General features: G+C 38.3%; 1 protein-coding gene across 1 annotated transcript in view; it reads right to left on the bottom strand.

The window, feature by feature from the left end:
- LOC126176419 (BAI1-associated protein 3) overlaps nt 1–13,165 on the bottom strand; it is a 394,605-nt gene that overhangs the window by 23,065 nt on the left and 358,375 nt on the right. Inside the window, exons 22-23 of the mRNA XM_049923576.1 lie at nt 11,378–11,501; nt 8,827–9,035 (exon numbers count right to left, since the gene is read on the bottom strand). Of these exons, the coding sequence (XP_049779533.1) occupies nt 8,827–9,035; nt 11,378–11,501 (333 nt within the window). The remainder of the gene's footprint in view (nt 1–8,826; nt 9,036–11,377; nt 11,502–13,165) is intronic.

The following is a 13,165-nucleotide window of genomic DNA, read 5'->3' as shown; positions in this document are numbered from 1 at the left end:
TTCCTGATCTATATGAACAATTTAAGGAGTCAGTCTGAGCAGCCCTTTTAGAATGTTTGCAGATGATGCTCCATTTACCATTTTTTAATGACATCATATAATCAAAATCAATGGCAAAATTATTTAGAAAAGATATCTGTATGGTGTGAAAACTGGCAGATGACTCTAAGTAATGAAAAGTGTGAAATCATCCACTTCAGTACAAAAAGGTATCTGCTAAATTTTGGTTTCAGGCTAAATCACACAAATACAAATGATCGTCATGTATTCTAATAAGAAATTCACCCCAAAGAGAACTTTCAGTAAGAAAGCCCCCTAACCAAAATTTGACACAAAGAAGATCACAGAATCTGGAGTGAAAGAAGCCTGGAAAAAAGAAAAATGTCAATGACTGGCAAAATTTCCACCAAAAAATCACAGAAAACGCACAAGCTGGTTGGTTGCTTGGTTTGTGGAGGTTGAAGGGACCAGACTACAAAGGCCATTGGTGCCAAAGCACAAGCCCTCATCCCTCTGAAGAAGAACACCGAACACCCTTGGTGAGACACTGACTGTGAGAATGCACTCGTCACTAGGAAAGTTGCATACCAGAAATACGATAGCAAAAAAACTCCCCAGAAATTTACATACTTTCAACAAAACATGAAAAAGACCGACAAATATTATCAGACAAGCCAAGAGAAAATTCATGAAAGAACATTTGGACTCCATTGAGGACAACTTCCTTAACTACAACACAAGGCATTTCTACAGGACATTTGCAGGAAAAATTCGAGGATACACACCACAGAACCTCTGCTTCAGAAAAAGTGATGGAAAATTGGCACTGACAAATAAGGATAACTGCAAGGTTCTGAATTGCCCAGAACCCACAGAAAGATTCATAGAGGAAGAACTGGCAGAGAAGCACATGAACTCACTAGCCCCAACACAAGAGGAGGTCCACAGACACATCCTCAAACTCAAACTCAGAAACAACAGAACATCTGGTGAAGACAGTATAGTGGCTGAACTACTGAAAAACCTCTGACCAAACTCACTTAGAGAAATCACACAGACATCTGGATATCAGAAAAGCTGCCAGATGACTGGAAATGTGCCCTGATTCACGCATTACATAGAAAAGGCAACCACACAGATGTAAACAATTATGGGAGCATTTCCCTACTACAAATCATAAACAAGATACTTTCAGCATGCCTACTCAAAAGGACACAGGACTCGCTGGAACACAAGATCAGAGAGGATCAGGTGGGCTTCCGACCTGGTCGCTCCTGTGCAGAACAAATCTTGAATTTGAAAACTAAGCTGAAAATCAAAGCCCTCAGAAATACACCAGTCATATGCACTTTCATTGATTTTATGAAAGATTAGTACTCCATTGACTGCCAGTCATTGTTGAACATCCTATACAAACAAGGTTTGGACAACAAGACACTGCGACTGATCAAACAGATAATGATAAACATGACATCAAAAGTGAAATTTAGGGGGGAAATCTCTGAACCCTTTGAGATCGGGGCAGGTGTGCATCAAGGTGATGGTCTCTCACCACTCTTCTTCAACCTAGTATTGGACAACGTCATTAAGGGATGGGAGAAAGAGCTGAAATTACAAGCATTCTAGAAGCCAGTGCAACTAGGATGGCCCAAGGATGCTGGAAGTTGGCTATTTAGCCTTCACAGATGATCTTGCACTACTTGCAGAAAACAAAACCACAGCAATCAGGCAGGTAGAAGTATTCAAAGAGTGTGCAGGAAAAGTAGGGCTACAGATCTCCTTCCAAAAACAGAGTTCTTCTGCACAAAATTCAACATACTGAATTTAAACACAAAATATGGCAAGGTCAACAGAGTCATTCATTTTAAATACCTAGGGGAAGTGCTTGAACCGACAGGAAAGGAGAAAATCATGCAGAACACCAGGTTACTGAAGACAAAGAGAGCCTTATACAAAACACAGGGTATCTACAACAAAAAATGTCTTTCCACCTACATCAAAATTTGTCACTACAATACTGTAATCAAATCTGAGGTGCTATATGCCTGCAAGACACTGATGTTACCTAGAGAACATCCTCACAGAGGAAAGAAAAATTATCAGGAAAATTATTGGAATAAAACTCACAGGCAAAGGATACAGGCTTCATTCCAGAAACACCATAGAGAAGTTGTCCAACCTCGCAGTGGACATCAGAAAAAGGAGACTAAAATTCTATGGCCATATCAGCAGACTCTCACAGACCAGGCTCAACCACAGAATGCTCATATACATACAGATGCTTAAAACCACTACACCTTGGATGGCACAAGTAAAAATTGATCTGGAAAAAGCACAGATAGATTCAGTGGACATGACAGACAAAAGTGTCTATAGACACAAAATACACAAGAGGGAAGTAATGTCAGAGAAGACAGCACCTAAACCCCAGAGACCAAAGTGGACCGAAGAAAGGAAAAGGGCCTTTAGTAAATGAATGAAAAAGTACTGAAGGACAGGAAGAACAAGTAGTCATAAATTATTTGCATGGTCTGATAAAGCCCTGTAATGTGTGTAATAATAATAATAATAATAATAATAATAATAATAATAATAATAATAATAATAACAAGAAGAAGAAGAAGAAGATCTGTGCACTAATCCCCAAAACTATTAGATGAATTTTCATCAGATTTTCATAAGTAACATGAGAATTGCTTTGGGGATTATTTCATCAAAATCAGATTAAAAATACGGTATCCATGCATATGTCTGTATGTTCCATATCTCTTACAAAGTTACTGGAATGATTTAAACCAAACTTGGCATACATATCATCACTTAATGTCTGCAAAGAATCACTGTGGGGATAAGAACCACTTACCTATCAAAGGATGAGGAGAGGGGGGAGAAGAAGGGGGGGGGGGGTGAATGGGGATGAAAAAGAAGAGTACACCCCGATGTGCAAATATTCACATTTTTGCCATGTCCTCCACTTTTGAAGAAGCAGAGGACATGCAATGTCAAGCAACAACTCTCTTGAACTTCAGCCTCTGTACCTAAAAACTATAAACAATCCACAAATATTTATTACCAAAGTGGAGTGACGAAAATCCAAATTCAGTCTATGACTGAAACAGTAACACACGGCATGCCGCTGGATCAATACTGGGATCATTTCTGTTTTTTGTGTATGTAAGTGATGTCGAACAACTTTATAATTTCCAAATAACTGCTTATGCTGGTGACACATCTCTGCTGTTTTATGATGCTGATGAGGAGATATAACATATTTTTCAACACATATGACATCAGAAGTGACTAAATATTTTAGCAACCAGAGCCTAAAGTCAATACCACAAAATCTCAGTTACTGGAGTTCAAAGCAGGCAACTCATCCCACAAATGTGTAGGAAATTCTTGTGGAATTTCATATATGAAATCTGTAAATTTCTAGGTCTGCACTTGAATGGCAATCTTCAATGGGAAAGCCATGTTAATTTCATATGCAGAAAAATAAGCAGTCCATAGTATTTGTTAAATCAACATTCCAAAATTGTGCAGAATAAAACACTGAAAATAGTATACTATGCAAAAGATTCCCCATTTACGCATAATGGGATAGGACTATACGGGGTGGGCTGCGATGTGTACTTGAACAAAATGCTTGTGTTACAAAAGAGAACTACTAGGATGAAATATGATCTGGGGTACAGGGAGGCCTTCCGTGATGCTCTTATCCACAATAAATATCTCACTACATAATTCTGCAGGGTGTCCCAGGAGGAATGTTCAATATTAAGGGAACTTCCTGACAGATTAAAACTGTGCATCAGACTGAGACTCGAACTTGGGACCTTTGCCTTTTGTGGGCAAGTGCTCTACCATCTGAGTTACCCAAGCACAACTCACGACCTATCCTCACAGCTTCAATTCTGCCAGTACCTCGTCTTCAACCTTCCAAACTTCACAGAAGCTCTTCTGCAAAACTTACAGACCTAGCACTCCTGGAAGAAAGGATATTGCACAGACATGGCTTAGCTACAGCCTGGGAGATGTTTCCATAGTGCGACTTTCACTCTGCAGTGGAGAGTTCTTTGATATGAAACTTTCTGGCAAATTAAAACTGTATGCCAGACCAAGACTCGAACTCGAGAGCTTTGTCTTTTGCAGGCAACTGCTCTACCATCTGAGCTACACAAGCACGACTCACGACCCATCCTCACAGCTTCAATTCTGCCAGTACCTCATCTCTTACCTTCCGAACTTCACAGAACCTCTTCTGTGGACCTTGCAGAACTAGCACTCCTGGAAGAAAGGATATTGCAGAGACATGGCTTAGCTACAGTCTGGAGGATGTTTCCAGAATGAGATTATCACTCTGCAGTGGAGTGAGTGCTGATATGAAACTTCCTGGCAGATTAAAACTGTGTGCCAGACTGAGACTCAAACTTGGGACTTCTGCCTTACCCATCCTCACAGCTTCAGTGCTGCCAGTACCTCATCTCATACCTTCAAAACTTCACAGAAGCTCTTCTGCAAGGTTTGCAGAAGACCTTCTGTGAAGTTTGCAAGGTAGGCGACAAGGTACTGGCATAATTGAAGCTCTGAGGATGGGTTGTGAGTTGCGCTTGGGTAGCTCATTTTGTTACCACTTCCCCACAAAAGGCAAAGGTCCTGAGTTCGAGTCTCAGCCTGGCACACAGTTTTAATCCAATTAGGCTAAATCTCGCAGAAGGCAATTTAAAGATAATTCCAACATTGATTACAAAATTAACAACAATATGAAACTCTATACAAACGGCACTGTTCAGAGCCAACGTGGAAACATGCTCAGAATATGTCAACTGAATGTTGAGGGACTGTCCAGAAATAAGGGCAAAATACTATCTAAAATTTTGAGAGGGAATAGGGCAGATATCTTAGTACTGCAAGAGACTCATACTGAAGATGACAATGCTCTGTGGAAGCGAGGGCACATCCCAGGCTATAAATTAGTGTCCCGAATTAACCACCCTCAATATGGAGTTGCCAGCTTTGTCCGCAACAACTTAAAGGATGTCTCAGTTATTTTCAGGGAGAAAACAGACAAAGAAAACGTGATGGTAGTGGTGATTCAGATCAGAAATATAAAAATAGCAAATATCTACAAACCACTGAATAGCACTTGGTGCAAACTCCCAGTGCTAGAACATCCTGCAATATGTAGGCAATTTTAACAGCCATAGTTATGAGTGGGGCTATGCTGAAGAGGATGAAAATGGCAGAAGTCTGGCAGAATGGATGGAAGCAAACTAAGCTCCATTATGATTCAAAGGAAAAAGGCACATTCAGGTCTGGAAGATGGGGTACAGAGAGCACACCTGACCTCTGCCTGTCAACTATTTACCCTTCGGAGAGTAGTAGCGGAACTATCATCAGAAAAGTCCTGCATGACTTTCCCAAAAGCCAACGTCGCCCCATTCTCATCTCCTACGGGCTACACATTCCCCCAGTGTGATCTGCTCCTGTATCCCGCTGGAACTTTCAAAAAGCAGATTGGGATAAATTTTCTAAATTACTGGACGAGTCAATAACACAGGTCCCAACACTTCCAAAATGATACTCAAAGTTTTTAAAGATCGTAATATCTATTGCCAGAGAGAGCATACCCAGAGGATGCCGGAAAGAATACATTACTGGCTGGAATGAAGAGATCAACCAGCTGTTTAACCAATTCAAGGAAAGTGGAGACCAAGAAACAGCTACGAACATTATGAATTCCTTGAATGAACAAAGGAGAGAAAAATGGCACAAAGAAACAAGGGACCTCGATTTCACACACTCCAGTAGAAAAGCATGGATGCTGATTCACAAAGACGCTTCCCACAACAAAGAAAACTCAACGGTCTCATGCGACTCAATCGGCAGTCACTTAGTGAGAGTTTCTAAGGTCCCAACAGACAAAGCAAATCTTCGGCAAGTAAAGAGAGAGCTTACAGAAGTCAAGAAATCTCTGTAACATAATCCAGAATTCTCTTCTCCATTTACAATCACTGAACTGGAGACAGTCCTTAAGCATACGAAATGTAGAAAAGCTGCAGGTGCAGATGGGCTTTACCCTGAATTTTTGCCACACAGTGGACGGTAATGCAAAATTGGCTAGTTTGCCTGTTAAACGAAATTCTTCATACAGTGACATTACCCATAAAATTTAAAACAGCAAAAATTATTGCTAACAAAAAGCCAGGGAAAGGGGGAATATTTGCAGAACACTTCCGCCCAATATCTCTACTTAGCAGTACTTACAAGCTATTGGAAAGAATGATTCTAAACTGAATCCAGGATCAAATTAATGCTGTGATACCACCTGAAGAAGCTGGATTCAGACCCTATAGAAGCTGCTGTGAACAAGTGCTCTCCTTGACTACTCACATAGAATCTGGATACCAAAAGAAACTTAAAACTGGAGTAGTGTTCATTGACCTGTCAGCAGCTTATGACATGGTGTGGCCTATTATTGAAATTTTTGAGAGCAATACCTTGCAAAACTCTAGGCAACCTCTTAAGTAACATGTTAAGCAATATGCAGTTTAAAGTACATCAAGCAGAAGAGAAAAGCAGATGGCATGTACTCAATGACGGATTACCTCAGGGCTTTGTTCTTGCTCAAGTGTTATTCAACCTCTACACAGCTGACCTGCCAAAAATTTCAATATGCAGATGACCTGGCAGTTTCATATCAGAGTGAAGACCTTTCTGAATGTGAAGAACACCTAACAAACAGCCTTACTAAACTTTATGAGTATTTTGAGACATAGCGACTGAGATCAATGTTTCCAAAAGTCGCCTTTAATCAGCAAAGATCAGTCCACAGTTCGGCCCTCTTGGCACAGTCAGTTACAATGAAAGCCCAAAATACCTGGGAGTCACTCTGGACAGAACTTTAACATACAAAAAACACCTTTCCAACTTGGCCAAGAAGATAAAACCCGAGTGAACCTTGTGAGTAAGCTGGCAGGCAGTACATGGGGAGCAACCACATCAGTCCTCTGAGGAGCATCCCTTGCACTGGTATACTCTGCAGCAGAATACTGTGCAACAGTTTGGCTCTGAAGTGCCCATGTAGTGAAAGTAGATGTCCAACTGAACTCAGTTATGAGAGTAATTAGTGGTACAGTCCGGTCTACACCTATTTGCTGGCTACCAGTGCTTTCAAACATCTGTCCACCAGACCTCTGTCGAAAGGCTGCTCTTTACAACTTCTGTTAGCAAGTTTCTGAAAACAACTCGATCCCTCTGCATGACAGTTTGCTATCACTACCCAGGAAATGCCTCAAATCTAGAAGACCAGCATATGAAATGGGAGTCCAAATGCTATCCACAGGATTTGACCAGGATGCAGAGTGGAAACGTGAGTGGCAAGCTACAAGAACCGAAACCATGAACTTGTAGACAATCCAACAGTTCCAGTTCCAGGCTTCCACCAATCAAGGGAGGTGTGGGTGCAGTTAAACAGATATCGGACTGAAGGGGGTAGGTGCAAATACAACATACATAAGTGGGGCTTTTCAAGTGACAGTGTGTGTGACTGTGGTGACACCCAAACAATGAGCCACATTGTGAATGAATGTCCAATCAGATGCTTCCCTAGTGGCATTGAGAAGCTCCATCAAGCATCCCATGAGGCACTCGCTCGATCAAGTCCATCAACATCCGAGTGTAGTCCGAGCCATTTTAAAACTTGTGTACTGTATACAATTTCACATGTTCATTTTTGTATATATTTCTTTGTCTTGCTAAATGTGTATTACTGTAACTGATGCATACAATAATAATAATAATAATAATAATAATAACAATAGCAATAATAATAATAATGGCTACATGCAAAAAGGAAATGTAAATAAAATGAAAAACCATGTTATTTCAAACCTGAGTAAAGGATCTTATGCCTTAAGCATCTTGAAAAGCCCCATAAATGAGCAGACAATTCCTAGCAGATATTATGCATATTTTTATTCACATTTAAAACATGGAATTCCTTTCTGGGATAACTTTCCTGAAGCACAGAGCACACTAATAATTCCAAAGAGATCTAATAGAATCATTATAAGGAAGAGCATTAGAGATTAATGAAGATATTTGTTTAAAAAGTTACCAGATTACTCTTCGTCAAGAAACATGAAATTAATTTTAAAAATATATGAAAAAAAAACAGATTTTTAGAATAACTGCACGAGGCAGCAAGACAATCTTCATTTTATACTTAAAAACACTAACAGATGTCTAGAAGGAACTTGTGGCAGCAATGACTGCTGATATTGACAGCTGCCACCAGTATAAACACAAAAACAATGAACAAGTGTGCCTCTTCGGAAATTGTTGTCTTTATTGTACTGTCCACTATTGTTCTCATGTGTCATGCTCTAGTGTAAAGCATACTCTGATTACACTCTGTGTATCTAAGTTAATAAAGTGTTGAAGTGGCTTCAGTACTTGAATATCAAATTTTGACAAACCTATCACCTGGGGATAAAACTGTACACCAAACAATCTAATACTATAAAATCTATCTGACATATAAAAAGTTTCAGAAACAAATACAGTACTACTCCATCTATTCAGTAAGACAATATTATGATAATATGTGATATTAGTATATGTTTAAATATCAAACTGTAGCTTGCTATATAACTGTATAAATGAATTTTTTTATACGTATGGAACAACATTTGTGCCTATGTATATCAATGCACTTATGTATAAGACATCTAGTGTCATAAAGTCTGCTGTACTGCACAAGATTCAATCAACAGATAATAAATATGGAAATACGGCTGTTCTATATACTAGCAAGTAACTTACTTTTGTTCTTTTGGTGCATGAGATTCAGATCAACCTGTTTTAATCCATGGAAGTTGTCAATACTTGTGTTGTTATCTGCTACACCAGGTATATTACCCAGTGCCAGAAAAGCTTCACCAGCAAAGTCATTTGATGTGAGAACATCGTGATCCATCACTGTGAAGAGTATCATGGCACCTTCATGTCGACATTGCTCCAGTGTCACTGAACTAGAATAAATTGCATATTGTAAGCATTTTGTAAAAAGTTATTAAAAATTATCTGAAGCTTGTTCAATATGTGAGAAATTAATAATTCCACACATCCAGTACTGAATTTCAATTAACTGGCATACATTAACTAATCCCAATATCTGGATTGTTTCTTTTCATACTGAATTCTGAGTGACTAATATTTTTTTCTGTTCCAATTGCTGCACATTTGCCTTTCTTGTTCTTCCCATTTTCTAACCAAGGGGCTACCTGAAAGATTTATTTCTATTTTTCACCAGTGTCAACTACCTCTTTATTTTGTCCTATGTCCATACCATTCATATTTGTTCTATATTTATACCTCTTTCATCTACAAAATTATTGGATTTTTACACCCCTCCCAGTACAACTTCATAGTTAACTATGGAAATATACAAATTTCAGTGTTCTGGTGCCAACACATACACTGTTTGCTACAATGATATCTGAATTGCTTTGAGGAAGAGGGATCTATGTAAACTAAGCCTCATTGTTTCTTATTTCTGGTACCAGATGCTGAGTGATCTTCTCGTACAGAGCTACATTACTCAAAAAATTGGAGGATCAGTCACTATGGGTAGTATATTGTGTTTGACACAGCTTGAGGAACAGCTAATAAATATTCCTACACAAATAGGAAAATGGTCAATTTATGTAATTTCAGTGCATTTTAATGGTGCTTTAATGCCAGTAAATGGTAGCAGTTTTTTTTAATTTTTTCCCCAAAACACTCTTTAAACAATTCTTTCAAAATTATTTGGAAACCAATATCCAGAGGCAGTCATGTCATGAAATACATGTGATTTTTACATCAGGAAGTATAATGCCTCATTCACACTATTCACAAACACGTGATAGGAAGAACAGTTCTGTAGAAACAATAATAAATGTAATGTTCAAGAAGATGATGAAGTATTTCTACATTTTGATATACTTTTCCTCAAACATAAACAGATAAAAAGAAAACAGCAACAATACAGTTGAACAAAGTGCCCAAGCTATATAAAATTAGAGATCCTGGTTGGAGCAACCTCAACACAAATCTAAATAAAGTTCTCATTTACAATAGTCAAGCACAAGGATCAATAAAGGAAAAAAAACTGTAGAAAGATAAAAAACTGAAAAGTATAATAACAGTATGGAAAGGAGATTGCTACTCACCACATAGATGAGACAAATTGCAGACAGGCACAATGAAAAATACCATTAAATTATTAAGCTTTTGGACAAAATCCTTCTTCCAAAATAGGAAAAACACACATACTCACGGCCACTGTCTCTGGGCACTGGAGCTCAACCATGGCCCAGTGACAGTGGCAATGTGTGTGAGTTGTGCTTGTTTGAATGTGTGTGTATTTTCAAATTTCTATTAACAATGTAAATCCAGGATGGAATGTAACAGTATTATGAAAAGGGTAGTTGCTACTCACTATGTAAGAGAGATGCTTAGACACAGATAGGCACAACAAAAGAACTGTCAGAAAATGAGATTTTGGCCAACAAGGCCTTCATCAGAGATAGAACACACACACACACACACACACACACACACACACACACACACACACACACAACACACACACACACACACACACAGATGCAACTCACACACATATGACCACAGTCTCTGGCTGCTGAGGCCACACTGTGAGCAGCAGTGCATGATGGGAGATGCAGCCGGGTGGTGGGGGTAAGAAGGAGGCTGGGGTGGGGTCGGGGAGGGATAGCAAGGTAGGGGTGGGGGACAGTAAAGTGCTGCTTGTGGGATCACACAGGGATGAGGTGGAGAGAGGGTAGGGCAGCTAGATGCAGTAGGGAGGTTAGGCAGAAGGCAGGAGAGGGTTACCAGAAAAGGAGAGAGATAACAAGACTGTGCATGTGCTGATGGAACAGAGGACTGTGTAGTACTGGAATGGGAAAAGGAAAGGGGCTAGAGGATAAGAACAAAGACCAATGAAGGTTGAGGTCAAGAGGGTTACAGGAATGTAGAATATATTGCGGGAATAGCTCCCTGTCTTTTTGTTGTCCTATCTGTGACTCAGCATCTCTGCTATAGGTTTTCAATTTTGGTATATAACTCTTTTGCTGAAAGCATAATATTTTAGAAGTCTGTTTTCACTGTGCCTGTCTGTGACTCAATGCCTCCTCCACATGGAGAGAAGCAATTTAACTTTTCCATATTGTTGTAATTCCACCCAGGACTTCCCACTGCTTGAAAACTGAAAAGTATGTGTGATAGCCTGATTTAATTTCATTATTTGCACACTTACTTTCTATTTTCTGAAAAATAAATCCATGCATATAAAAGATATAAAACTCACAATTCAAAACATTCATCAAAGAGTGGATTTAATGTTTTCTTCTGCACATTAGTTTGCTGTTCAGTGCAATGAGCAAAAACTTTCCGAGGAAGAAGTTCAATTATCACAAATGGATCACTGAAACCTGTGAAGAAAGCAAGCATTGGTACTTATTAACATGTCAGTTAAACACTATGTTTACTTAGAAAAGAAGAAAGAAACAAAGGCTTAGGTTTAAAGTCGATCTGACAATGACATAACTAGAAATGAATTACGAGGTCTGACAATGAGGTAATTAGTCACAAGTTCAGTCTGGTAAAGAATGGGACAGGGAACTAGTCGAATACCTTTCAAAGAAACCACCCAAATACTTACCTTATGTGATTAAGAGAAATCATAAAAAACTAAACTAGGAAATCAGCATGGGGATTTGGAACCTATCACTCCCAAATGATAAATTATTACAAGTAATACAGACTTACAGAGTTGCTTTTTTTTCTCTCTCAATTTGGGAAAGAAAAAGACTCTTTATAGGACACATATGAAGACCAAAGTTTCTTTTTTGTGGGACCAGCAGCATATATTACGTCACAGTAGGAAATTATACAAAGAACTGGGAGACAGTAAGCTGTTTGATATTTTATTTTAGTATATAAGCTTATTTCAGGTTTATTAACTTCATAAGTACATGTCCTGATGTTGCAGGTGGACCTATGTCAACTTTGAGTAAACCATTATAGTTGTCTATAGTTGTTGATTATAATATTATTTTCAGCAATGTTTTAAAGTTGTTTGATACTTTGCTGTTACACGTATATTATAACATGGTTTTTACTATCTGGCACTTGTAGAAATTCAACTTTGACACCTAGCTGTTTACTCAAAGTTGACAGTTATTATATTATATGCATATTACTTATATCTTATAATACACATCTAACAGCAAATTATTTGACAACTTTAAAACATTGCTGAAAATAATATCACAACCAACAACTATAGACAGCAATAATAGTTTACTCAAAGTTGACATATGTTCATCTACAACATCAGGAAATGTACTGATGAAGGCAATAAAGCCAAAATAAGCTTACATACTAAAATAAAATATCAATCAGCATATTGTTTTCCACTTCTATACATATCTCAGGGACCACTGATGAGAAATAAGAGTTATTGCATGTAAGGCATGGTAAGTGATGTGCTTTATTCATCTCTATTCGTGCTGGTTGATAGTTCCAAGATAAACTGATAAATGGCAGCTCAATCCCCAATTGCAATTCTTGCTAAAACTGCCAATAGTAGTAACAAGTGAGTATTCATGACAGGAAAATGCTTTTCATGGATTATTTGTATGAATCTAGGATGATGTGGATAACTACGACTCAGATAAGGATTCTGAATACATTCCTGAATGGAAATGCACCTCAAAATATGTTGCTAATCAGGTAAATGCGAATACTTATTTAAGCAAGTGGACAATGTTAAGTTGTATCCCTTCGCATAGTTTGTGAGAATTCGCATGACAGCGTGTGTTAAAGGCCACTACTGCAGAAATTGTTAATGCAAATCTTAATATCAAAAAGTGAAACAATCTGGACTTTTAAATTTGTATTTTAGAGAGATTTTGCAGTAATGTTTCATTAATTCACCCCTCGAGAAAACAGTGGTAAGCCAAAGCAAACCCATGTCAAGTGTACTTATTTTACAAATAAGCAAGATTAAGCACTCACTGACGAACTTTTAAGAATATAATTTTGGGGAGAATTTACCATTTTAAAAATGTGTCATTACTGTAGACATATTGTA

Source organism: Schistocerca cancellata, chromosome 3, assembly GCF_023864275.1.
Source record: "Schistocerca cancellata isolate TAMUIC-IGC-003103 chromosome 3, iqSchCanc2.1, whole genome shotgun sequence".
Taxonomy (NCBI): domain Eukaryota; kingdom Metazoa; phylum Arthropoda; class Insecta; order Orthoptera; family Acrididae; genus Schistocerca; species Schistocerca cancellata.
Note: the sequence above shows the minus strand (reverse complement) of the source record. Positions and strands in the feature narration are given on the sequence as shown.